Below are 25292 nucleotides of genomic sequence, written 5' to 3' on the forward strand. Positions count from 1 at the left end.
TATAGGAAATTACATAGACTGATAACCAAAGAAAAAATTTGAGAAAGTATCAGCTGCTACTCATGCTGCTCAAAGCAGCAGGCCCTAACAGTTTTGTAGGCAAATTCTTTTAATTCTTCAGGAAATAAAATTATTCTATGCCCTCTGAAATATTCCAGAGCAAAGTAAGGAAACTTATACATGTATCTGTTCAAAGCCAGCATAACACTGATTCCAAAGCCTGATGGAGATAGCCCTAACAAATAAAACTATAGATGTTCTTATGAGACTTACATATAATCTAGATTTTAAATTATCTAAATAAAATATTAGCAAATAGAAAGCATGACTAAGTGAGTTTGTTCCAGAAATGCAATGATGGGTTAATATTAACAACCTCTATTAATGTAAATCATTATATGGTATCTGTAGATGGTGAAAAGACATTTAAGAAATCAAATATTTCTTCTTGATTTAAGCTTTAAAAATACAGTATTACAAAGATGATTCCTTAATAATATTTTTAGACCCCAAATTTCAATACAGATGTTAGCATACATTTAGTAGTAAAATAAAGTCAAGTATAACATCAGCAATCCTATGTTCTGAAACTGCTAGTCAGTGCACTTAGCTAAGAGAGTAAAAGGTATAGTAGATACTGGAGACAGTCATAGCTAATGTTTATTGGGCACCTACCATGTGTCAGACACTGTTCTAAGTACTTTTATTTATAAGTGTTTTTTATGTAAAGAAAGGAAAACTTGGCTAGGCGCAGTAACTCGCGTCCGTAATCTCAGCACTTTAGGGAGGCCGAGGTGGGTGGATCACCTGATGTCGGAGTTCGAGACCAGCCTGACCAACATGGCAAAGCCCTGTCTCTACTAAAAATACAAAAATTAGCCAAGCATGGTGGCACGCCCCTGTAATCTCAGCTACTCACAAGGCTGAGGCACGAGAATCACTTTAACTGGGGAGGTAGAGCTCGCAGTGAGCCAAGATCATGCCACTGCGCTGCAGCCTGGGCAACAGCAAGAGTCTGTCTCAAAAAAAAAAATATCGGGGCCGGGCGCGGTGGCTCAAGCCTGTAATCCCAGCACTTTGGGAGGCCGAGACGGGCGGATCACGAGGTCAGGAGATCAAGACCATCCTGGCTAACACGGTGAAACCCCATCTCTACTAAAAAATACAAAAAACTAGCCGGGCGAGGTGGCGGGCGCCTGTAGTCACAGCTACTCGGGAGGCTGAGGCAGGAGAATGGCGTCAACCCGGGAGGCGGAGCTTACAGTGAGCCGAGATCCGGCCACTGCACTCCAGCCCGGGCAACAGAGCGAGACTCCGTCTCAAAAAAAAAAAAAAAAAAAAAATCAATTCTTAAAATTATTTTAAACTAAAAACAAGCACAAACACTGTTCAAAGCTGATCTATAAGAATAACGATTTTTTTTGTTGTTGTTGAGGCAGAGTCTTGCTCTGTCACCTAGGCTGGAGTGCAATGGTGTGATCTCAGCTCACTGCAACCTCCACCTCCCGGGTTCAAATGCTTCCTGATTCTCTTGCCTCAACCTCCCAAGTAGCTGGGACTACAGGCACATGCCACGACACCTGGCTAATTTTTGTATTTTCAGTAGAGATGGGGTTTCACCGTGTTGGCCAGACTGGTCTTGAACTCTAGAACTCAGATGATCCACCTGCCTCGGCCTCCCAAAGTGCTGGGATTACAGGCATAAGCCACCACACCTGGTCAGAATAATGTCATAATGCAAGAAGACATCTTTACCAAAAGGCGATTGCATGTGACAGTGAGCTCCCTGCTGACCTGGAGCGAGTGGACCAAGGCCACTAGGAGGCAGGCCTGGTGACACATGGCACTTCTCAGCTTTCACTGGGAAGAGTGAAGGGAGCCTCGGTAGTGTTTAGTGGAGAAACATTCCTGTCCTCTAAGAAAACATTCAGTATTACAGAGAGATCACCTCTATCCAAAGTCACTTAGAAATTTAATGCAATTCACATCTAAATTCAGTAGGATTTTTAAAAACTGACTTATTTTGAAAATGAAACTACTTTTTACTGTAAAGCTATTAATACACGTAGGTGAACATAATAATAGGCAAATAGATCAAAGGGACAAGATAGAGACCAGAAACAGAAATTAATGTGTGATTTTTTTAAATGCCATTTAAAATCATTGGAGAAATTATATAGGTGTATTTATCTGTTAATTCCTTTTTTTTTTTTTTGAGACCATGTCTTGCTCTGTCACCCAGGCTGTAGTGCAGTGGCACGATCTTGGCTCACTGCAACCTCCACCTCCTGGGTTCAAGTGATTCTCCTGCCTCAGCCTCCTGAGTAGCTGGGATTGCAGGCACACACCACCACGCCCAGATAATTTTTGTATTTTTAGTAATGACAGGGTTTCACCATGTTGGCCAGGCTGGTCTTAAACTCCTGACCTCGTGACCCACCTGCCTCGGCCTCCCAAAGTGCTGGGATTACTGTGCCTAGCCTTTATCTGTTAATTCTTAATTGTGCAGTGTTGCCAGAATTAGTCTGAACAGAAAAGCCCCTGTCCTCATTGGGCTTATGGTCTAATACAATCTACAAGAATCTGTGGAGTATTTAATGCCATGTCAGAAGAACAGGTGATGCAGTAGAGAATGGTCGGGTGGGAGGAGGGAGGCCAGCTTTTAAATAGATGGGGGCCAGAGTAATTTGCAGTGCAACCTAGAGGAGGAGCAAGGCTGGCAAGGAAATCAAACACATAGGGCCTGTTTGGGGATCAGAAAGAAAGCAGGTGAGGTTTGTAGGTGGAGAGCCACAGGGACGTGACAGCCGTTGGCCCAGAGGCCGGCCTCAGGTCTGGAGTGTGATTAGAGCCATTTCAGGGCATTGTGGGGGGCTATGTTTCCAAGGTCACTCTAGCTGCTACATGGAGAGAGAGAGGGCAGCATGAAGGGAATGGCTTCTGTAATCTTGGAGAAGAGAAGGTTTCCTGCATTACATCAAGAGAAGCATTACATCAAGGCCAGACTAAAAAACCATAAATTCTCACTGGCAAATGACATCATAAACAAAGATTAGGGATACATGAAAAACTGGGGGAAAGGGTCAGGCACAGTAGCTCATGCCTATAATGCCAACACTTTTGGAGGCCAAGGTTGGCAGATCGCGGGAGCCCAGGAATTCAAGACAAGCCTGGTTAACATAGCGAGACCCCATTTCATTTAAAACAAAAAAATTAAAGCTAGGGGCAGTGTCTCATGCCTGTAATCCCAGCACTTTGGGAAGCCGAGGCGGGTGGATCACCTGAGGTTAGGAGTTCGAGATCAGCCTGACCAATATGGTGAAACCTGTCTCTACTAAAAATGTAAAAATTAGCCAGGCATGGTGCTGCACACCTGTAATACCAGCTACTCAGGAGGCTGAGACAAAATTGCTCGAACCCAGGAGGCACAGATTGCAATGAGCTGAGATTGCGCCACTATACTCCAGCCTGGGTGACAGTGTGAGACTCTCTGTCAAAAAAAAAAAAAAAAAAGTGGGGCCGTGTGTAGTGGCTCATGCCTGTAATCCCAGCACTTTGGGATCTCAAAATAAAGAAAAACAGAAGTGTCTTTTTCCTCTGTGTGTAAGTACAGAGGTGAACAGCTCAGGGACGGTCTAGCACCTCTTATCTAGGATCCAGTTGCTTCCAGCATTCTTTTCTGCCACCCCTAGATCACATGTGGTCATTGTCTGAAAAGGAGCTCTGGCTGATAAATCCACATTGCAAGCAGCAAAGGGGTGGAGTAAGGCTAAAGAGACTGCTTACCTATCTCTTAAGTAATGTTAGGCTTCCAGAAGCTGCAACAGGTCACTACTTCTTCAGTCCTATCAGCCAGAACTTAATGACATGCTTCCCCAACTGCAAGCAAGATGGGAAGTAGTAGCCATTACAGACCCAGCCAGAATGTCTGTGGAGGAAGATGTTATACTGAGGAGTCTCCCTATGGTCTATTCACCTCAACTCAAAAATGGACAGAGGAAGTCTAAAAAAAGAATTATAAGTAGGGAAAAAAGCTGCTTGCTGGCCAGGTGCAGTAGCTCATGTCTGTAATCCAGTGCTTTGGGAGGCCGAGGCAAGAGTATCACTTGCATCCTGGAGTTTAAGAATAGCCTGGGCAACATAGTGAGACCCCCCATCTTTACAAAATATCAAAAATTAGCCAGATTTGGTGGTGCTCGCCTGTCGTCATAGCTACTTGGGAGGCTGAGGCAGGAGGATCATTTGAGCCTGGGAGGTCAAGGCTACAGTGAGCCATGTTCGTGCCACTGCACTGCAGCCTGGGTGACAGAGCAAGACCCTGTCTCCAAAAAAAAAAAAAAAAAAAAAAAAAAAAAAAAAAAAGCTGCTTGCCTTTCTACCTGGCCACAATCTGGTGGAATTGACTAACAGCCACCCCTAATAATCAAGTAAATGGAAATGAAAATAGCACCTGGCTGCTAGTAGGTAATTTTCAGATTTGTTGGCATCTCCTACACTGTAATTGGGCATAGTGGGCAGTTACGGTGTACAAATCAGAAGATGTAGTGCGTGTCCTTGATCTGGGAGTTCCACTTAATTAGAAAAGGTTATCCTCAGGAGACAGTTGGACAAGTTCACAAAGTTCTGTCTGCAACTGTTCACTGAGTTATTTAAAGTTGTATAAATTTAGCAACACCATTTAAACATCCCAAAAAATAGATATGTCAATTTTTATATATGCTTACATTAGAATAGTACAAAAAGTAATTTTATATATATATATATATATATATATATATAAAAATATATCTGCACTTTAAAACATGGAGGAAAAGAAACATGGGAAAATTTTCACATAGAAAACAAACAGCATGGATTGCTGGGGTCACAGACCCAAGTTACCACAGGGGCAGGTGGTAGCAGAAATGATGTCTGGATGGAGCACACTAGGCCTAGGAGGCAGGAAGGCATGGTGGGGACTGTGGCCAAGGAGAGGGTGTGGGGCCCAGCCAAGGGGCTGCTGCTCAGCCACTATAGGTTGTTGCTGGGAGGACCTCCCAGCCACTCAGGAGGCTGAAGCACAAGAATCACTTGAACCTAGGAGGCAGAGATTGTAGTGAGCCGAGATCACGCCACTGCACTCCAGCTGGGGCAACAGAGCAAGACTTGATCTCAAAGAAAGAAAAAGAAATGCGTAATTGGGCTGGGCGCAGTGGCTCATGCCTGTAATCCCAGCACTTCAGGAGCCCATGGCGGGCAGATCTCTTGAGTCTCAGGAGTTCAAGACCAGCCTTGGAAACATGGCAAAACTCCATCTCTACAAAAAATACAAAAGTTATCCAGGGGTAGTGGTGCACACCTATTTTCCCAGCTCCTCCCCCAGCTGAAGTAAGAGGATTGCTTGCGCTGGGGAGGTTAGGGATGCAGTGAGCCCTGACTGCGCACTACACTCCTGCCTGGGTGACAGAGTCAGACCACATCTTTAAAAAAAAAAAAGGGAAAGACATGTATAATCCTGAGAGCTACTCATGGTTTTGAAAAGATGTGAGTCCTCTGTGGTAACCGGGTGTTCTCCATTTCAGGAACGTTTTATCATGGAACAAGCTCCTCACTGGGTGGGAAGCTGGAATAAGAGACTCCTAAAAGTCACTCAGATTACAAAGCTTGTGACCCAATGAAGCCTTTAGCTAGCCTGCCCTCCTCTCACTGAGGAGATGTGTAGAAGAAAGGGAGGCTTTTTGTACATAGAAAGCCAAGCCGGAGTCATCCTTCTTTTGCTGGGTGATCTGGAGGTGCAGCCACAGTGGGAAGCGCTCACCAGGCAGGCTGTGCCCCTTTGTGACAGACATTCCCAGGCACAGCCCTTCTGCTGACTCACCTCCTCAGTGCCTCCCCCACCCCCCACAGCTAGCACAGTGGGAGGCAGCCATCTCTAGGAACTTCATGAATCCTGCAAAAAATAATTTTTTTTTTTCAGCTGGAACTCTGAAGAGCTCCACAGGCAGTATTTTATCTCTAGAGACAAAGGGCAGAGTGGGAGTTAGCGTGAGGGCGGGTGTTAACGGTCTGGCCTATTCTCAGCGCCGTTTTTCTTTCTTCTCCTCCTTGTTCTGTGTCTTCTGCTGCCTCCTCCCATGCCTGGGATTGATGGTGTGGGTTTCTCATGTGCTGTTTCCTTGTTTGGGTGCCATCACATGCACTGACTTGTTTTCTTGTTGGATCATCATCTTCTAACCTGAGAAAGGTTCTAGATTTGCTCAAAATAAAGTTTGAAAGGAAGGTCAGGCAAATACAAATCCCTCCAATTTCCTCTGGTAGCCACAGCTGGAGATTCTGTTCCGTTTGTCCCGTTCCCATCAAAACAGCAATCAGCCCCGTTTCCTTGATTCTCACCAGGAGACCGATCCAATTCCAACCCAGCATCTGTTGGGGCTTCTGAGAACACAAAGCCATTCAGAAGTTCAGTGAAACAAAGCATGCACTGTCACACAAGCCTGTTCTCTGGCTTAATTAACCAGCAGGGCCAGGAAGAATCTCTTATTTGTCAGTGAGGGAGTTGTCCCCTCATGGTTTTGGAGGAAAGTTGAGTTTTCATCGTTAATGACTAGGGATTGCTTGGGAACCTGAACTACCACTCCACATTAAGAGCTCAAGTGGTGAATAGTAACTTACTTTCCCTGTTAGTTATCAAAATGAAGCCAAAAGCATTCAACTAAGAGTCTTATAAAGAAGATGTCTTTTTTAGGAAGCAAAAAAACCAGAAGCGAACAGTCACAGCAAACCACAGTTTTCTGGATTAGGGAGCAGAGTGGAAAGCCAGCTCTTGACAAATAAGTGAACAGATGTTATTTTGCAGTAAGGGAAGAGTGATCCTGGGACTTTACTGAACATGAATGTACTGACTGGTCCTTGCTTGGCCACAGGAGTGGTAGCGCGAATTGTGAGAGGAACAGGCACCTGGCAGTCTGGATTCGAGACTATGGCAAAACTCAAAACAGCATGTTCTCTTTCAATACAAAACAAAGTCCATGTTTGTCTTGGGTTTTGGCTACGAGAAACCACAGAGAATTGTTTTCTACAATGTCTTTGTCTTTTGAATATAAGAATTCGAAACCTGCCCAGTTCAAATAAAACCCTAGGACTTTTACAGCCAGTTTAGTTCGGTACAATTATTGCCTAACCATTTGGTTAAGACATACTAATTTTTCCAAACCAACAGTGGACTGAGCTTAACATTTATAGATGTTAATACATTCAGTTCTGTAGCAGTGCTCGAAGGCAGATGTATCATCCTAGTTTTACAGATGAAGAAACTTGCTTAAGACTGTGGCCAGTAAATGGTAGCCTAGGTTTTCACCCGGGTCATTTGTCCTCAGCTTGTGTCCAGACCTGCCTTCTCCCCTCAGGCCAGTGCAGCATCTCCCTGGTGGGTCAGGCATGTAGAAAGTCTGGGGACCTTTGGGGCCCTGGCTTAAGTGGCGGGGGAAGGACATGATGTTGTCAGAATTAGGGAGGAAGGCTATGAAAGGGAGGATTGATGAGGAAATGCAGAAACCTGGTAAGGAAAGGTATTTTAGACTTTTAGGTTGGAAACTGATTTTTGGCTTCAGAATTTTTTCCTTAACCTTCAAAATTTACTTCTACAAAAGAATAAAGTGAGCCCCCAGGTTGTCCCATCACCCAGCTTCCGCAGCTGGCCTTGGCTTGTTATTTCTCGTCACTGTCACAAATACCATTGTGTGTTTAAAATTAAAAAAAAGTGAGTGGGTGGGTGTGATCATTGATCTGTCATCAAAACTGACCTCGGTTTCTTCATCTTCCTCTTAATAGCCACACAGCCAACACCATGTGAGTGTGCTATGCAGTGTGATTTTTACTGCATGGGGCCAGGAGGCACTGCTTTCCTACTTTGCAGATGACAGAGATGATGTGTAGGTCACTAGCCTAGGATCCCCCAGCTTGGTAAAACCAGAATATGAGCCCAGGTCTTCTGACCAATATCTGGCTCCTTCAACAAATACATGGTCGTTATGTGCCCATAGGGTCCCTGAGCCCCATGAACCAGGTAAGCCTTGCAGAGGGGTGGGGACCTTGCTGGACTCCTTCCCCATGGATGAACGAAGCTGCAAATAGTAGAAAGGGGCCCTGGCAGTTTTGCCACCCCAACAGTGTCCCAGATAGGGTTTCGACGTCACTGAGGGCTTTCCCAAGCAGGGCAGCACAGTCCAGTACACACGGCCTGTTGGTGCTTGTTACTACATGTTGTCTTCAGCAGACCCAACAGGCCCCTGGGTGATCACTTGACCCTGACGGGACTTAAAACATGGCCACATTCTGCCCCCACCTCCATGTTCTTGTTGGGGAGGTGCTCCAGATAGTGGTATTTGGGTGCCGGGCCTCTCTGACCTGAGGAGGTGGCTGCAGAAGCCAGGGCCAGCCCTGAGCCCATGAAGTCTCCACTCCTCCCAAGCACACTGTCCTGCTTCCCCGCCCGTCCCAGCCACAGCTGCACAGCATGTGCTGCTCCAAGCTCCGCTGCTCCCTCCCCCAACTTCCTGTTGCTGGGGACAGCAAGGGGTGGGGGCTAAGGGTCTGCTGTTGCTCAGGCGATCTGTGGCTGATCTGGGAATAATTTGAAACTAAATCTTCAGCTCTTTGGAAGCGTTTCATGAAATCATTGCAAGTTTATTAACAACAGCTGTGGCCACACATGACCTGGATCCCAGCCCCAACCCACCCCCAGAATCTCAGAGGGGAAGCAGCAGTCGAGACTTGCAATTCCCAGTCACCTTTCTAAGGGGAGGAAAAGTACAATGAAGAAGAAAAGCCACCTATTCTTCCCCCATGGTCACAAGAGGCTGACCAGCAGGCACATGGACAGCCAGCCCTGGTAACCAGAAGTGTTGAAAAAACAGGCTCAAAAGGATCGTAAAGGCTTTGGCAAGAACAGTTTTGTGCCAAGCGCTCAAACAGCTATTTTGGGAACTGTCAGCCTGTAGCTGGTGATTACGGTTCATATCTGATTTGTGAAAATAAATCGAATCTTTTCCCCTTTTTAATCACTCATAGTTTCTCTTTCTTCGTTTTCTCCTGTCTATACCCTGCTGCGTGGACAGAACTGTGGGGCTTAGTTGTTGAGGGACAAGCTAAGGGAGGATTTTTGTGTGTGTTTTGTTTCTCTCTTCTTAATTAAAACCTCTCTGGTAAATTCTACCTCACTTCCCATCTTCAACTGCAGCAAGTTTCTGAAGAGGCTGGGTCCTTGCCATCCCCCCAGACTCTTGCTGTGTCTTCCTCCCCTCCCCACCCACCCTACCTGCATGCAGCAGGCAGCAAGCCAGAGTCTTCTGTGTCGGGCTTAGTGCTTTCTGCACCCTGCTGAGCTCAAAGGAATTCAAGGAAAGGAAACCAACCTTCTCCCTCCCTGTTAAGCAATCTGCTTATGTCTTGTCTTTTTTTTTTTTTTTTTTTTTTTTTTTTTTTTTTTTTTTTTTTTTTGAGAGGGAGTCTCGCTCTGTCGCCCAGGCTGGCCCAGCTAATTTTCGTATTTTGGTGGAGACAGGGTTTCACCATGTTGATCAGACTGATCTCACACTCCTGACCTCAAATGATCCACCTGCTTAGGCCTCCCAAATTGCTGGGATTACAGGCATGAGCCACCACGCCTGGCCTTATTTCTTTTTTTTAAGTGCTCTTCCAGCCGGGCCTGGTGGCTCATGCCTGTAAACCCAGCACTTTGGGAGGCCGAGGCGGATGGAGGCCAATATGGTGAAACCCCTTCTACTAAAACTACAAAAATGCCGGGTGTGGTGGCTCAAGCCTGTAATCCCAGCATTTTGGGAGGCCGAGACGGGCGGATCACGAGGTCAGGAGATCGAGACCATCCTGGCTAAAACGGTGAAACCCCATCTCTACTAAAAAATACAAAAAAAAAAACTAGCCGGGCGAGGTGGCGGGCGCCTGTAGTCCCAGCTACTCGGGAGGCTGAGGCAGGAGAATGGCGTCAACCCGGGAGGCGGAGCTTGCAGTGAGCCAAGATCCGGCCACTGCACTCCAGCCTGGACGACAGAGCAAGACTCCATCTCAAAAAAAAAAAAAAAAAAAACCTACAAAAATTAGCCAGGCGTGGGGCGGGCACCTATACTCCCAGCTACTTGGGAGGCTGAGGCAGGAGAATCGCTTGAACCTGGGAGGCAGAGGTTGCAGTGAACAGAGATAGCGCCACTGCACTCCAATCTCGGGGATAGAGCAAGACTGTGTCTCAAAAAAAAAAAAAATGCTCTTCCAGTTCCGCTGGGTAGGTGAGAGTCCATTTCACTCTCTGCTTTGACGTTTGTCCTCAACACTGCATTTGGGGTGTGCTGCCCACTATGGTGCCATTTGTGTGCTTCCTCATGGTACTTATTGGATTCTCCTGTGGTCCATAGGTATACCTTCTGGAGTAGCCATGGGCAGCGATGGGGTGCTGGGGTGTTTTTTTTGAGACTAAGTTTTGCTCATGTCACCCAGGCTGGAATGCGGTGGTGTGATCTTGGCTCACTGCAACCTGTGCCTCCCGGGTTCAAGTGATTCTGCTGCCTCAGCCTCACAAGTAGCTGGAACTACAGGCGCCCACCACCACGCCTGGCTAATTTTTGTATTTTTAGTAGAGATGGGGTTTCGCCATGTTGGCCAAGCTGGTCTCGAACTCTTGACCTCAGGTGGTTAGAGGGCTCACTTCTACCCTGGCCTGACGCATCATTATGCTTATTCTTTTGAGGCCCTGCTGATCCAGGGACAGCTTGGTCGCTGATCACCATCCACTCTCTCTCGCCTCAGCCTGGCCTTGCTCATCAGAAAGGAGCTGTGCTGAGGCTTCGTTTGAAAGTTTTCACTGGGATTAGGAGGGGCCAGAAGGAGGGCAGAGAGAGAACTCATCCAGGCCAGCTGGGTCCTTCTTAAGGCCTATGCCAGAAGCCAAGGATGAGGTAGAGAGGCTGCAGCACTCGGGGGAATGTACCATGGTCAGTCATGGGGTCCGTGGCAGCAAGTACAGACACAGCCAGCAGCCCCTGCTGCCCCCAGTGGCCAGGGCAAACGGCATGAACAGGAACTCAGAGGTTCAGGTGAACCTCTATAGACGCTTGTCCAGGGCGAGCCCACCAACCCAGCCTGAGTCACACACAGTTGGGAACTGCCGTCCGGCCTGGGAACCTACAAGTCCAGACCTCCTGCCCTGGCCTCAGCACACTGCCCACGTTGGTGGTCCAGCCACTCTCTGCATCTTCTGAGCCTCGGGGTCCTCTTGTGAAATCCTTGCCAGCCTCCTGTGGAGAGGGGGTGTGAAGTAAGCAATCTGTACAAGGCAGCAGGACCTCATGGGGGCAGAGCGTGACCTTCTACAATGGAATCTCAGTGGGCTTGACAGTGAGGTGTGGATATAAAAGCAGCCAAGGGGAAGGATATCAGAATGTTCCCAGGATTGATCTCTGGTGAGGAATTTTGGGTGATTTTAGCTGTGGTGTTTTGTTCAGCGTTTCCCAAGATTGTTTTAATCAGTATGTATAAGGAAAGGAAATAATGGCATTTTTTTTTATGTTGATGAGAACCAAATCCCTGAGTTTTTTGTGACAAGAAGAGGACAGAAAATTTCACGGGACCCTCATGGGATTCAAGTAACTTGGTAGCATCAGGAGAAAACATGTCAGGCAAGGAAATCTTGAAGCATTCGTTTCCGCCTTTGAGATGGACCAAAACCAGTGAGCTGAGAACAGCACCTGGTCAGAGGCCACTGGAGACCGGTGACCCAGGGAGGCATTACAGCTGCTTGCCTCAGTGCTGGGCCCCCATGTGCCGCTTAGATTTCTGGCTCAAGAAATTAGGTTTATGGGCTTTCCCAAGCTCCCCACTCCCGCTCTGGGCAAGAGGAATCTACTGGCTTTTATCCCAAAGGCCAAGTGCCAGGGACCAGAGGCCGACAAGTGGTCTGTTTCAGGGGATGGCACATGCACTTCTGGGTAAGCTGAGCATGAGAAAAGGAGGATTGTTCCCTAAAAATTTCCAAAACACATAGCCCCTTGCTCTGCTTTTTGGCTGTTTGTTTCCTTGAGTAGAAGTGTTTTATTTTGTTTTGCCCTATTATGTCTTGTAAGGGGAGAAAGGAGGTTTTAGAATTCTGCCCTTCTGAGAAGGAAGCCTCTTATGTTTCTGTACTCTTTCTGGAATAAAGCACACCTTAGAATAGTTGCCGCTGACACATGCACCCAGCCTAACAGCAGTGTTCTCAGGACCCCAGTCAGGTTTGCCAGAAGTTCCGATTCAGAAACAGGGGTTTATGTGGTTAACAGCTCAGGCTTTGAGACTAGAGTGCCTGGGTCACAACGTCACAACCTGGCTGTGCCAGGGTTTCCTCATCTGCAATGTGGCAATCAGTTCGTAGCACCTGACTCAGGGAGCTGTGGTGAAATTGAGGTCCATGTGAGGTGTGTAGACAGGGACTGGTGCATAGTAAGCTCTCAGTGCATGTTAATTACTGTTGTTGTCACTGTGCTTGGCACTTTATAAGAGTGATCAGATCAGGTGCCGTGGTTCACACCTATAATCCCCTGCACTTTGGGAGGCGGAGGTGGAAGGATTGCTTGAGGCCAGGAGTTTGAGACCTGCCTGGGCAACACAGAACTCCCCCTCCCCCACCGTCTTTATAAGAAAAATTAAAAATTAGCTGAGCATGATGATACATACTTGTAGTCCCACCTACTCAGGAGCCTGAGGTGAGAAGATCACTTGAGCCCAGGAGTTCAAGGCTGCAGTGAGCTATAATCACGCCACTATACTCCAGCCTGGGCTGAGCAAGACCCTGTCTCAAGAAAAAAAAAAAAAGTAAGAAATGATTTGCTTCTCACCCTAACCTGTTTTGGAAAGGAGTGGGTTCCAGGTTAGGTAGTGGGGATAGAGCTGCATATACACTCAAGCCAAATCTTGAGTCCCAGAGTTGTAGTTCTTCCTGTGATGCCAGCACCCTCTCTTGAAGAAGCCAGCAGTGCTTTTTTTTTTTTTTTTTTTGAGACGGAGTCTCGCTCTGTCGCCCAGGCTGGAGTGCAGTGGTGCAATCTCGGCTCACTGCAAGCTCCGCCTCCTGGGTTGACGCCATTCTCCTGCCTCAGCCTCCCAAGAAGCTGGGACTACAGGTGCCCGCCACTATGCCTGGCTAATTTTTTTATATATTTAGTAGAGACGGTGTTTCACCGTGTTCACCAAGATGGTCTTGATCTCCTGACCTCGTGATCCGCCCGCCTCGGCCTCCCAAAGTTCTGGGATTACAGGCGTGAGCCACCGCGCCCGGCCGCCAGCAGTGCTTTAAAATGAATTCATCCTGCCATCTAGGCAGCTCTACCACCAGGGTTTCCTGTTTGTGACTCAGCCCCAGAGAGGGCAGGACAGTTGTACTGTGATCCAGCTCAGCCCCCGGCACCTCATCATCATCTTTCCCCTCTCCCAGCAGCCTAAGTGTGTCCTAGATTTGCAGCGTGGCCTTTTTCCAAGTGTCCTCTTCACAGGCTGGTGATGCTCGGATGCCTGGAATGTTTCCCGAGGGACTTGACTCCAGAAAGGACTCAATATCCCATCTGTCACTTAGCCCAAGCCCAAGAAGTATCTGATGAGGGACTAGGCCTCATGTTTAACCTCAAAATCAATCCTAAACCTGCCCTCCCTCTTTTCTTTTTTTTTTTTTTTTTTTTTTTTTTTTTTTTTTTTTTTTTTTTTTTTTTTTTGAGATGGGGTCTCGCTCTGTCGCCCAGGCTGGAGTGCAGTGGGGCTATCTCGGGTCACTGCAGCCTCCGCCTCCCGGGTTCAAGTGTTTCTCCTGCCTCAGCCTCCCAAATAATTGGGATTACAGATGCGTGCCACTGCGCCTAGGTAATTTTTGTATTTTTGGTAGAGACAGGTTTTTACCATGTTGGCCAGGCTGGTCTCAAACTCCTGACCTCATGATCCACCCACCTCGGCCTCCCAAAGTGCTGGAATGACAGGCGTGAGCCACTGCTTCTGGCCCCTCCCTCTTTTTAATTGTGGCGAAACATAAGATAAAACTTGCCATTTTTTAAGTTTACAATTCAGTTGTCTTCACTTTTTTTTTCCTGAGGTTGGATCTTCCCCTGTTGCCCAGGCTGGAGTAAAATGGTGCAGTCATAGCTCACTGCAGCCTCAACCTCTTGGGCTCAAGTGATCCTCTCACCTCAGCCCCCCAAATAGCTGGGATTATAAGCATATGCTACACCTGGCTAATTTTTAAAATTTTGTAGAGCTGGGTTCTCATTCTGTTGCCCTTGCTGGTCTGAAAATCCTGGCCTCAAGCGATGCTGCTGCCTCAGCCTCCCAAAGCCCTGGGATTGTCTTCATTTTTTTTTTTTTTTTTTTTTTTTGAGACAGAGTCTTGCTCTGTCGCCCACACTGGAGTGCGGTGGCGCCATCTCTGCTCGCTGCAACCTCCACCTGCGGCTTCAAGCAATTCTGCCTCAGCTTCCCGAGTAGCTGAGATTACAGGCACGTGCCACCACACCTAGTTAATTTTTTGTATTTTTAGTAGAGATGAAGTTTTGCCGTGTTAGCTACACTGGTCTCTCAACTCCTGGCCTCAAGTGATACCCCCACCTCGACCTCCCAAAGTGCTGGGATTACAGGCATGAGCCAACTGCATCTGGCCTGTCTTCACTCTTGAGGAATTTCAGATGGGTCAGAGAAACTGATTGTGGAAGGAACTTCCACCCCAAATTAAGAAAGAAATCTTCCAGCTGGGTGTGGTGGCTCATGCCTGTCATCCCAGCATTTTGGGGAGACCAAGGTTGGGTGCATCACTTGAGTCCAGGAGTTTAAGACTAGCCTGAGCAACATGATGAAACCCCATTTCTACCAAAAAAAAAACCAGTTAGGCCGGGCACGCTGGCTTATGCCTGTAATCCCAGCACTTTGAGAGGCTGAGGCAGGCAGATCACGAGGTCAGGAAATCGAGACCATCCTGGCTAACACAGTGAAACCCCATGTCTACTAAAAATACAAAAAAAAATTAGCCGGGCATGGTGGCGGGCGCCTGTAGTCCCAGCTACTCAGGAGGCTGAGGCAGGCGAATGGTGTGAACCCGGGAGGCAGAGGTAGCAGTGAGCCAAGATCGCACCGCAGCACTCCAGCCTGGGCGACAGAGCGAGACTCTGTCTCAAAAAAAAAAAAAAAGTCGGATGTAGTGGTGGGTGCCTGTAGGCTGAGCTACTGTGAGAGGCTGAGGCAGGAAGATCTCTTGAGCCCAGGAGGTGGAGGCTGCACTGAGCTATGATGGTGCCACTGCACTCCAGCCTGGACAGTAGAGCAAGACACTGTCTCAAAAAAAGGAAAGAAATCTTTCCCTTAGAGTCTAACATATTAGCTAAAAGTGTAACTTTTTTCTTTTTAAAAAAGAAAAAATTTTGTTTCATTAAAGTTACTAAGCACAGTGTCCTGTGGCTCTAGCCAATTGGAGACAGTTGAAATCTGAAACAAGCCATATCTAGGTATAACTGACAGTTGCTCATGATTTATGGTAAAATTGCAGATCATCGTAGCTGAGTGCCACCATTTTGGGTGAAATACAAACCCCAGATTGTCTTTAGACTCTTAAGGGCTTGACTCCCAAGACGGGACTCAAGGACAAAGGGTCTTGATTCCACTTGTCAATCAGGAGAGTGATCAGAATAGAGGGAGGGATCGGAAGAAAAGCTCCGGGGTGGCTGTCTTCGGAGGGTGAGGATGCAGCGTTTATTTCCTTGGGACTCTAAGGCTCCCTCTTCCTCTCCAAGAAGAATTCTGAATGGCAGGCTGGGAAGATTCTATCTGCACTGTCCTCCAGACCCGGCCAGTCTGTATCAGAAACCTGGGCTTGTGCTCCTATGCAGGTGCCTCAGGAGGGAGTTCTGAAATAGGATTTATTCAGGAGCACTGGGATTTATCACGGAAGCTTAGTGATAAAAATCAGGCAGTGGCCTACATGCTCTCAGCCTCAGCAGTGCCACAGGGGGCCAGAGCTCTTCTACCCAAAAGAGAGCCTCTCTTGTCCATCCTGTTGTATCAGGGGAGAGTCTGAGGAAAAAAAGAGGGTTAGTGGTTAGTTTTTTTTTGTTTGTTTTTGTTTTTTTTAAGGCGGAGTCTCCCTCTGTCACCCAGGCCGGAGTGCAGTGGCGTGGTCTCGGCTCACTGCAACCTCTGCCTCCCAGGTTCAAGCGATTCTCCTGCCACAGCCTCCCAAGTAGCTGGGACTACAGGCGCATGCCACCACTCTCCACTGATTTTTTGTATTTTTAGTAGAGATGGGGTTTCACTGTGTTAGCCAGGATGATCTCGATCTCCTGACTTCGTGATCCGCCTGCCTTAGCCTCCCAAAGTGCTGGGATTACAGGCGTGAGCCACCGAGTGTCTAGTCTTTAATGCTGTGAAATTGCCACTTCTATCCACATGGAATTCCGGAGAGGGGTGCTGGCTAGAACAGTGCTCATAGCAGAGACGTGAGGCCCTGACAAGGGGGCTGCCACACTCCTCACTGTGTCTGCAGCGTCTAGCACAGTCCTGACTGGTGTGGGTGCCCTGTATGGGGCAGGGACACCTTCAGGATATCTTTTCTGTGGATTTCCTCCAGAAGGACCATTGAGTGGCCCGGTGTGTGCATTTGTCCCAGTTCACCCCCAACTAGCCATAACACTGAACAAGGTACTTTCTCAGGGACCTCAGTTTCTGTGCTACAGAGGTTGGAATGGATGATTCCTAAGGTACCTCCTTGTGCCATGGAAGGCCGTAAGTGTCCCTGGGGGACTGATGGTGTAACTGCATCGAGGAGATGCAGCAGAGGTTGGGGTGAGGCGGAGTGGTGGTTGTGCAGTCCTGTTGGTTGTGATTAATAACAGACCAGAGTCAGGACCCCTGAAAGAAACAGTGTGGGTGTCTCCCAGTGTGCACCACTTCTTTATGAAACTTCTCAACTTTTAAAACTCTCTACCTGTCATTTTTCAGTTTTCCTGTGTCCTAATCATGACCGTTTACTTTGGGCTACATCCTTTACATACTTGAGCTCATTCAGTCCTTGACAAAGCAGCCCATTTACAGATGAGCTGCCTAGACGCAGGTATATTCAGGAACCTGCCGACCTCACTTAGCTAAGAGGTGTAGGCCCACGGCTCTCCTGCTGCGCAATTTTCTTTCTTTTTTCTTTCTTTTTTTTTGACACGGGTTTCACTCTGTCACCCAGGGTGGAGTGTGGAGTGCAGTGGCACGATCACTCCCGAGTAGCTGGGACTACAGGCTCGTACCACCATGCCTGGCTAATTTTTGTATTTTTTGTAGAGATGGGATCTCACTTTATTGCCCGGGCTAGTCTCAAATTCCTGGGCTCAAGTGATCCCACCAGTTTTCTGGATCACTTCCCTTAATTTGTTGGGGTTTTTTTGTTTCTTTTTTTTTTTTTTTTTTTAATCTTTTTTCCTAGGCCTGCCACTGGCTCCAAAATGAAGAGGCTTGCCAGCTCCCAGTCTAGAGAGTTGATAGAATCTATCTTGATATTCACATGGAGGCCTTCAAACTGCCCACCCAACCCTCTTGAGTTACGGAAGCCCTTCATGTTGACTCGCTTAGTGATTATGTTGAGGGTAGTAAGTTCCCCCTTGTGAAGTGTTCACAAAGAGGCTAGATGACCTCGTCTTGGGGTTTTGATAGAGAATTCTTACATGTTAACCCCGGAGAGAGACAGCTTCCTCAGGATTCCTTCTAGACGATTCTATGGTGTGCTTGGACACTTCGCAACTGTTGATATGCATGATGGGAACTTGACTTTTGTTACCTCTCCTCTCTTCACACCTTGCTCAGAACACCTGGCCAGGCAGCAGCAAGGAGGCTGCTGCTGCTGAAAACATACTTGAGTATCTTTATGTCCAAGTGTCACAGTTGGAAAGAAGCTTGTGAGACCTTTTAGTCCAACCCATCACTTGGCATCTGAGGCCTAGAGAATGTAGGAGAATTGAATAGTGTCATCCACATTGCAGACAGAGCCAGTCTCCGGGGACTCTATTCTAAGAATCTTTCATCCACCAAACCAAGGGAATGTGTTATCTAATTACTTACTCATTCTATCTATCTTTGTTTCATTGTTGATCTGAAGTTTAACCAGTAAACTTAGATCAGTGTCTAGCACAGAGTAGGCATTCAGTGCACCTTTAGTGAAGGAAATTGCTAACTTCAGAATCCTTCAGGTCCACAAACAATTGTGTGTGGGGAAATCACTGATTTCTGTCTCGGCTGTGACATTAATAACCTAGTAAGTAAACCTGCAAACTGTCCGTTGCTTAGCCCTCATGGAACTGCCATCTTCCTGCAGGCCACGGATTGTGTTCCTTCCAGTTGCTGCTCTGGGTGTCATCAGATCGGCATGAAAAAATCCAGAATGGTCATTATTAATATTTCATCCCAAAGCAAAGAAATTGGCCATATGGTTAGGCTCTGAAGCCGTGTCTAGGAAAATAAATGTGCTTTCATTAGACTGCTTGCGTTTTGGGGACTTGCTAATCCCTTCACAATATCAGGGACCACCATCCCTCTCCTTCCTTCTCCCTCCTTCTGCCCAGCTCGGCTGCTATCATCTCCTGGAGGACCCCAGGGAACAGAGCCCCTCCTATAGTCAGCCCTCTCTTTCCTGCGTGCTGAGCCGGCAGTTGGTGTGTTTGGGGTTTGCCACGGTGTTCCCACTCTGCTTCTTGTGAGCCTCAGCCCTCTCAGGGCCACACCTTAGACCCTCGGCCCTGCAGCCAGCCAGGAAAGATGGGCACCCACTTGGTGGGTTTTTTCAATCCACTTAGTCTTTTTTCAGTCCCACAAACTGAAAGGCTGCTTTGTGGGTCACTGAGGAGAGGGGTTAAGGTCAGCAGCACTCATGAAGCAGGCATCACGGGTGGTCTGTCCTGGAGCAACAGACCGGTCCTCCCACCACGGTGTCTGCTGGCAGGTGAAGGTGTGGGAGCTGCATATGGCAAAAACCTAACCTCTGGGGCTTGCCCAGGGTGGCCCCTCAGTTTCCCAGCACAGCTCCCATGTCTGCCTGCACTCACAGTGCCTCTCCGTTCCTGTCTTGTATAACCCAAGTGTGAATTGTGTTTGTCATTTCGGGCCTACCAAGCATGGGATTTGGGAGAAGAGACAGGAAGATCAGAGGGGGACCATCCTCCCCGAGGCCTGGCCCAGGAACCCAGGCCAGCCTTGGGGCTAGGCAGGGCCAGACTGGACATTTGTCCATCTCAATTGAGGATATCTGCAAGACTTCTCCAGGCTCTGCAGACAGGCTGTCATGCCCAGCGCTTGTGGACTTGGGATCTGAAACTTCTCAGGCTCTGCCCACTCAGACCCAGCCATCTCCAAACCCTTCTCATATCCACCACTTGCACGCAGTTGTTCAGTGCATTGAGGCCCTCCACCCTCCCCCACCTCACCAGGCAGCTGCCTGCCATGCTCAGACCCCTCTGCCCAGCCTTGTGGATGGCCTCCTCGTGGAACGCCATCAGGCTGATGAAGGAAAGAGGCGCTCAGAGAAATGGGAAGGAACGGTGTGCAGCCCAGGCTTTAGTGGCCAGCAGCAGGCTTCGAGCTTGTTCATGGCCACCAGGAACAGGCGGCCTCCCCTCTGTCACATGGGGTCTCAGCACTGCCTGAAGCTGCAGGCTCATCCTTGTCATTGCTTGCATTTTAGGAAGATGATGAGAAGCTTATTGAGGAAATTCAGAAGGAGGCTGAAGAGGAACAGAAAAGAAAGAATGGAGGCAAGTGCCCCTCCCCAGGCCCCCAGGACAGAGCAGCAGCCCCGCCCTGCAGCACAGCACTGCCGAGGGAGCAGAGGACCACAGGCCATGTGGGCTCCTGCTGGCCTCTCTGGGTGTCCTGGCACTCAACCCAGCACGGGAGAGGAGGGGGTGCTGTCCCTCAGGTGGCAATAGACCTGACTCCACCCGCACAGCCACATCTCAGGCCTATGGAAAGGCCCTCAAAGCCTTCAGTATAGTTTTGGCATCTCCTTGATGGTGAGGAAGTCCCAAGGGATGGGTTTGCACTCTGGAATCAAACAAGCCACACCTGGCTAAAGAAAAAGTAGGCCCAGCTGATGCTTCCGAGGCTAAAAAGCAGTGAAGCCAGATGTGTTGGCACACGTCTGCGATCCCAGCTCCTCAGGAGGCAGAGATGGGAGGATCACTTGAGCCTAGGTGTTTGGGGCTAGCCTGGGCAAAATAGCAAGACCCCATCTGTTTTTCCTTTAAAAAAAAAAAAAAAAAAAAAGGGCTAAGTGCAGTGGCTCACAACTGCAATCCCAGCACTCCGGGAGGGTGAGGCAGGTGGATCACTTGAGCCCAGGAGTTTGAGACCAGCCTGGGCAACATGGCAAAACCCCATCTATTTAGAAAAAAAAGAAAAAAAATGAAAATGTAACTTGAGTCACTGAGGTGGCCCATCAAGGCCCTGGCTCTGAAGGATGCTTTGCTGACCTGGGTGGATGGACATGCCACCTTCCAAGGTGCCACTGTAGAGCAAGACACCAGGGGAAGTGCAGATTTGTCCTTGGTTTCTTGTAGTGGCATTTGAGGGGTGTCCACGTTTTGTGCTTTGATCAACGTGTGGAGCCACTCCTGTGTCCAGAGGTTGCTGCCCTGGTCCCAGGCTAGATTCCATTGAGGTTGGTTTAATGTTTTTCTCCACTAATCCCCATATCCCTTTCAGAGAACACCTTCAAACGCATTGGACCGCCGCTGGAGAAGCCTGTGGAGAAGGTGCAGAGGGTGGAGGCCCTCCCGAGGCCCGTTCCGCAGAACCTGCCACAGCCACAGATGCCGCCCTACGCCTTTGTGCACCCACCCTTCCCCCTGCCTCCCGTGCGACCTGTGTTCAACAACTTCCCTCTCAACATGGGGCCTATCCCAGCCCCATACGTGCCCCCTCTGCCCAACGTGCGGGTCAACTATGACTTCGGTCCCGTCCACATGCCCCTAGAGCACAACCTGCCCATGCACTTTGGCCCCCAGCCGCGGCATCGCTTCTGATGGCCCCGAACCCCCATTGAGCAGCACAGAGCCCGTTTGGGGTGGGAGTGTGTATAGAGAACCCTCCCCCACCCCTCCCCCAAGGCTGGTGGCTATGCCATTGCATCTTAGATCAGGTTGAAGGGTAGGCTGGTTTTCTTCCCACCCCTTTCCCAGAAGGGCCACTGCTCCCAGAAGAGTGGTCACAGCTGGTGGCCCTCTGGGGGCCTGCATGGGATTGGTCTGGCTCCCACTGGGCAGAGTTAAAAGGGCCTTGAAGCCCTTCCTGAAGAGTTCTGCCATCCTAGCAGGCAGCATGGTGGCCCTGGCTGCTGTGTCACTCCAGTCCCTACAGAAAGAGACCAAGAGGAAATATTTTGCCTGCATTCATTTTTACTCCTAGCAAACACCAGGGAAAAACCTCTCAGAATTAAAACCACATGAGCCTTCCTTACATAGCACAGACAGATCATAATAAAAATGAAGTCCCAAATGGTGGAGTTCAGAGAGAGCTGCGATGTGAACTGCTCCTCCCCTCCCATCCCCCCAGGCCACCAGTGGCAGCCCTTCTGCCTTGTCCATGGCATAGGCCGTAGGCCAGGCCCTTGCTACTCACACCTGGGCCTCCTCGGAGTGGACCCCTGGGGAGCAAGGCTGCCGAGAGCATTTCCCTGGAGGGGCCCACAGTTGGGCAGAAGGGGCTGCACCTGCAGGCCCGGGAAGCATTGCTCAGGGTGGGGGGCCGGGACCATGGCCCACAGAGGCACTGCCACCACCGTGAGGGCCAAGATGCTGTCCCCCCATCTAGAACCCATGATGAGGCAGCAGCAGACCCTTCTCGCAGCAGGGGTTTTGCTCTGTTGCGGTCTGTCTCACTCTCAGTCTCTGGAAAGTCAGACTGAGAAATCCTTTCCCAGGCCAGGCCGCTGCAGCGCACTGGATGGTTCTGAAGCTGGCCCATCGAAAGAGCCTTTTGAGGTAGCTAAGATAGAGGCCTGGTGGCCCTGCCAGGCAGCCCAACTGCTAAGGGAGACATTTCTGCTACCCTGGGTGATAAGCAGCTTTTCCTCTCTGGCTTTTTGGGGGAGGAGTGGGCCTCCTGAGGGAGACAGGTGACCCTGGGTGCTGCCCCTGCCCCGTGTGTTCCCCTGGGTGTTCTCAGTGGTTGGTGAAGGCACGTAGAGGGTGCTGTCTAGTACCTCCCATGTGAGGGCCACTTCCCTTCTCATGGGGTCAGCTGAGCATCAGCTCAGCCCTGCCATGTCCCCACTCGCCCTCCTCGCCTCCTGTCCCGCCCCAGGTTTCTAGCCATGCCCAAGGCATCACTCTGGCCCATTGGCAGATGAGAGGCCTGAAACCTTCCTGGCTACAGGCCATCACTTTCTCCTCCCCGTGGCCTGCGTTGTCATGTTACCATGAGGTTCCAAGAGGTTTGGAGTTCACAGACCTCAGACACAGTTGAGCCCGACAACCATTGGGGTGGGGCTGTGTCAGCCTCCGGAGTGGCCTGCCACCTCCTACATCAGGGCCTGGCCCACCCAAGGTGCCTAGGGCAGGCGGGCACCATCATTTGCTGCCATTGGCTTCTCAGATGTATTTCACGGACTAAAGTGGGTTTAAAAAGATCTAAGATGGGCCGGGCGCCGTGGCTCAAGCCTGTAATCCCAGCACTTTGGGAGGCCGAGACGGGCGGATCACAAGGTCAGGAGATCGAGACCATCCTGGCTAACACGGCGAAACCCCGTCTCTACTAAAAACACAAAAAATTAGCCGGGCGAGGTGGCGGCGCCTGTGGTCCCGCTACTCGGGAGGCTGAGGCAGGAGAATGGCGGGAACCCGAGAGGCGGAGCTTGCAGTGAGCTGAGATCTGGCCACTGCACTCCAGCCTGGGCGACAGAGCGAGACTCCGTCTCAAAAAAAAAAAAAAAGATCTAAGATGGCCCAGTGCGGTGGCTCCCGCCTGTAATCCCAGCACTTTGGGAGGCCAAGGTGGGCGGATCACCAGAGGTCGGGAGTTTGAGACCCCGTCTCTACTAAAAATACAAAATTAGCTGGATGAGGTGGTGCATGCCTGTAATCCCAGCTACTCAGGAGGCTGAGGCAGGAGAATCAAACCTGGGAGGCAGAGGTTGCAGTGAGCCAAGATTGCGCCATTGCACTCCAGCCTGAGCAACAAGAGCAAAACTGTCTCAAAAAAAAAAAAAATAAATTCTTTTTTTTTTTTTTTTTTTTTTTTTTTTTTTTTTTTTTTTGAGACGGAGTCTCGCTCTGTCGCCCAGGCTGGAGTGCAGTGGCGCGATCTCGGCTCACTGCAAGCTCCGCCTCCCGGGTTCATGCCATTCTCCTGCCTCAGCCTCCTGAGTAGCTGGGACTACAGGCGCCCACCACCGCGCCCGGCTAATTTTTTGTATTTTTAGTAGAGACGGGGTTTCACCATGGTCTGGATCTCCTGACCTTGTGATCCGCCCGCCTCAGCCTCCCAAAGTGCTGGGATTACAGGCGTGAGCCACCGCGCCTGGCCCAAAAAAAAAAATTCTAAGATACCCATTCTTTCTGCCTTTGCCCAGGATGGAGGCTTTGAAGACAGGTGGTCACCTGGGCATGGGGTAAGGGTGCGTTGGGGGGCTGGGCTTGGGGGCAGCCTGCTGCTATGTCCTTGCGCCCCTACCTGTTGGGCTGCCTGAACTTTGCTACCAGCCTGAATGACAGTGCCTTGGAAAGGCAGGCTCCACGCGGCAGCAACAGGATTGTCTTTAGTACCTTAAATATGCTCCCTGTGCTTTCCCAGGGAGGATCTCTGGGAGCAGAGCGCAGCTGCAGACATGCCAGCTGAAGAGGAGGTGACCTCAGGCCCAGGGAGTCTCAGCTCCCTCTGCCCTGCACCCTAGGCACGTGGCTCCAGCAAGGGGCCCAGGCAGGACAAAGGGAGCAGGCAGCAGCTGCGGAAACAGCCCTAGACAGGTGCTGGCCTCAACCCTGGCAGGGGAGGGGGAGCCCAGAGTGATGTTTCTCCTAAGGCCAAACCCCAAGCGTGGGTCATTTGAGAGGAGTTCCAGCTGTTTCTGGCCACACTGGGCTGGTGGGGAAGGAGCTGCTGCCTTTTTCCTTGGAGGGTCCCTGATTCCTGAGGATCCTCCCTGAGCCAGGCACAGGGGACCGCAGGGCTGCTGTGAGCACCCACCTTGGCTCTCCAGGCCCCTCTGTCCAGAGGCAGGGCCTGGACCTCAGGCTCCTGCCTGGACCAGGGACGGGAGAAAAGCACTGGGTGTCTTCTGAGCAGCCAGCAGGAGGTCGTGCCGGTGCCCAGAGAGCAGGTCAGACCACAGGCAACCCTGAGGCAGCTGGCACCTCCTCTCTTCCCCTGCAGGGCTTGCCCCAGGGCACAAGGCTCCCCAGCCACAGCCCCCTCTTACTTGCCTTAAAACTGGAGAGAGGAATCTAGTATTTGCACTTAGCAAAATATTTAAAAACTGAAAAAAAATGCATGATCTGTCACTTTGTATAAAAATAGAAAAAACGATTAAACTTTTTCTTTACCTTCTGGTAGTAAAAATAGATAAAATAATTCCGTTTCAACTACTGTGTGTAAAAAGCCTGTATCATATGAAACTGGGACTTTTTGTAAATAAATGTTTGTGCGCTCTGCTCCCTCTGGCTTCATCTCTCCACACCGCCATCCGGCAAGTTACAGGGGCAGCTGACAGATTCGTCCAAGTGATTCGATCTAAACCAGCATCCTCACCTTCATGACTGGGTCCTGGCAGATTCAGGCCTGAAAGGCCCAGTAGTAGAATCCCCCACCACTCCCCTGCGAGGGAGGAAGATCAGGTGATCTGCTAGGCAAATCCCGCTAGGGCGGCTACCAAGGCCCAGATTGGGCACAAAGGGTCTATTTGTTTTTGGCACAGAATCCCCTTCAAGAAAAGGGCAGTCAGTTTCTTTTGCAGGCCCCTTTCCCAGTCTCTGCCCACCTAAAGGTCAGGTAAACCAGGAGAAGCCTCACCCAGCTGAGGAAGGGACAAGGTTCCAAGAACAGGAGGTGCCTGGGCTGAGAGGCCATGGCATTTGAGCCCCTTCCCTGACTGGTGACATGCTGCAGTGCCAGGGCCCTGCTACCCTTGCTGTTGGCACAGCCTCTTCCCCTCCAGAGTCCTTCCTGCCATGTACCAGGCCAGGCAGGAATCTGGACCCTAGATCTGAAGGGGGCCCTGGGCACAGGGGAAGCTGTGACCTCCAAATGCAGATGGACCACAGCTCGCTTTAATA

The 25292-nt window shown here is 49.7% G+C and overlaps 2 protein-coding genes across 34 annotated transcripts in view; both read left to right on the forward strand.

The window, feature by feature from the left end:
• LOC126950451 (E3 ubiquitin-protein ligase RNF216) overlaps positions 1–21842 on the forward strand; it is a 162407-nt gene extending 140565 nt beyond the window's left edge. For all 4 annotated transcript variants that reach the window (XM_050783948.1, XM_050783951.1, XM_050783949.1 and 1 more), the window contains 2 exons: positions 19709–19778; positions 20728–21842. In XM_050783948.1, the coding sequence (XP_050639905.1) occupies positions 19709–19778; positions 20728–21047 (390 nt within the window). In that variant the 3' untranslated portion in view covers positions 21048–21842. The remainder of the gene's footprint in view (positions 1–19708; positions 19779–20727) is intronic.
• ACTB (actin beta) overlaps positions 1–25292 on the forward strand; it is a 468316-nt gene that overhangs the window by 345108 nt on the left and 97916 nt on the right. The window contains exon 1 of one of the 30 annotated variants that reach the window (XM_050784108.1): positions 12903–12906. The exons of 28 other annotated variants lie outside the window; for them this stretch is intronic. Coding sequence is in view for 1 of the 2 variants with exons in the window: in XM_050784083.1 (XP_050640040.1) it covers positions 23628–23633 (6 nt within the window). In the remaining variant the exon portion in view is untranslated. Of the gene's footprint in view, positions 1–12902; positions 12907–23614; positions 23634–25292 lie in introns of those variants that run through there. One more of the 30 variants, XM_050784083.1, reaches the window with a different exon arrangement.

Source organism: Macaca thibetana, chromosome 3 (assembly GCF_024542745.1).
Source record: "Macaca thibetana thibetana isolate TM-01 chromosome 3, ASM2454274v1, whole genome shotgun sequence".
Lineage (NCBI taxonomy): Eukaryota > Metazoa > Chordata > Mammalia > Primates > Cercopithecidae > Macaca > Macaca thibetana.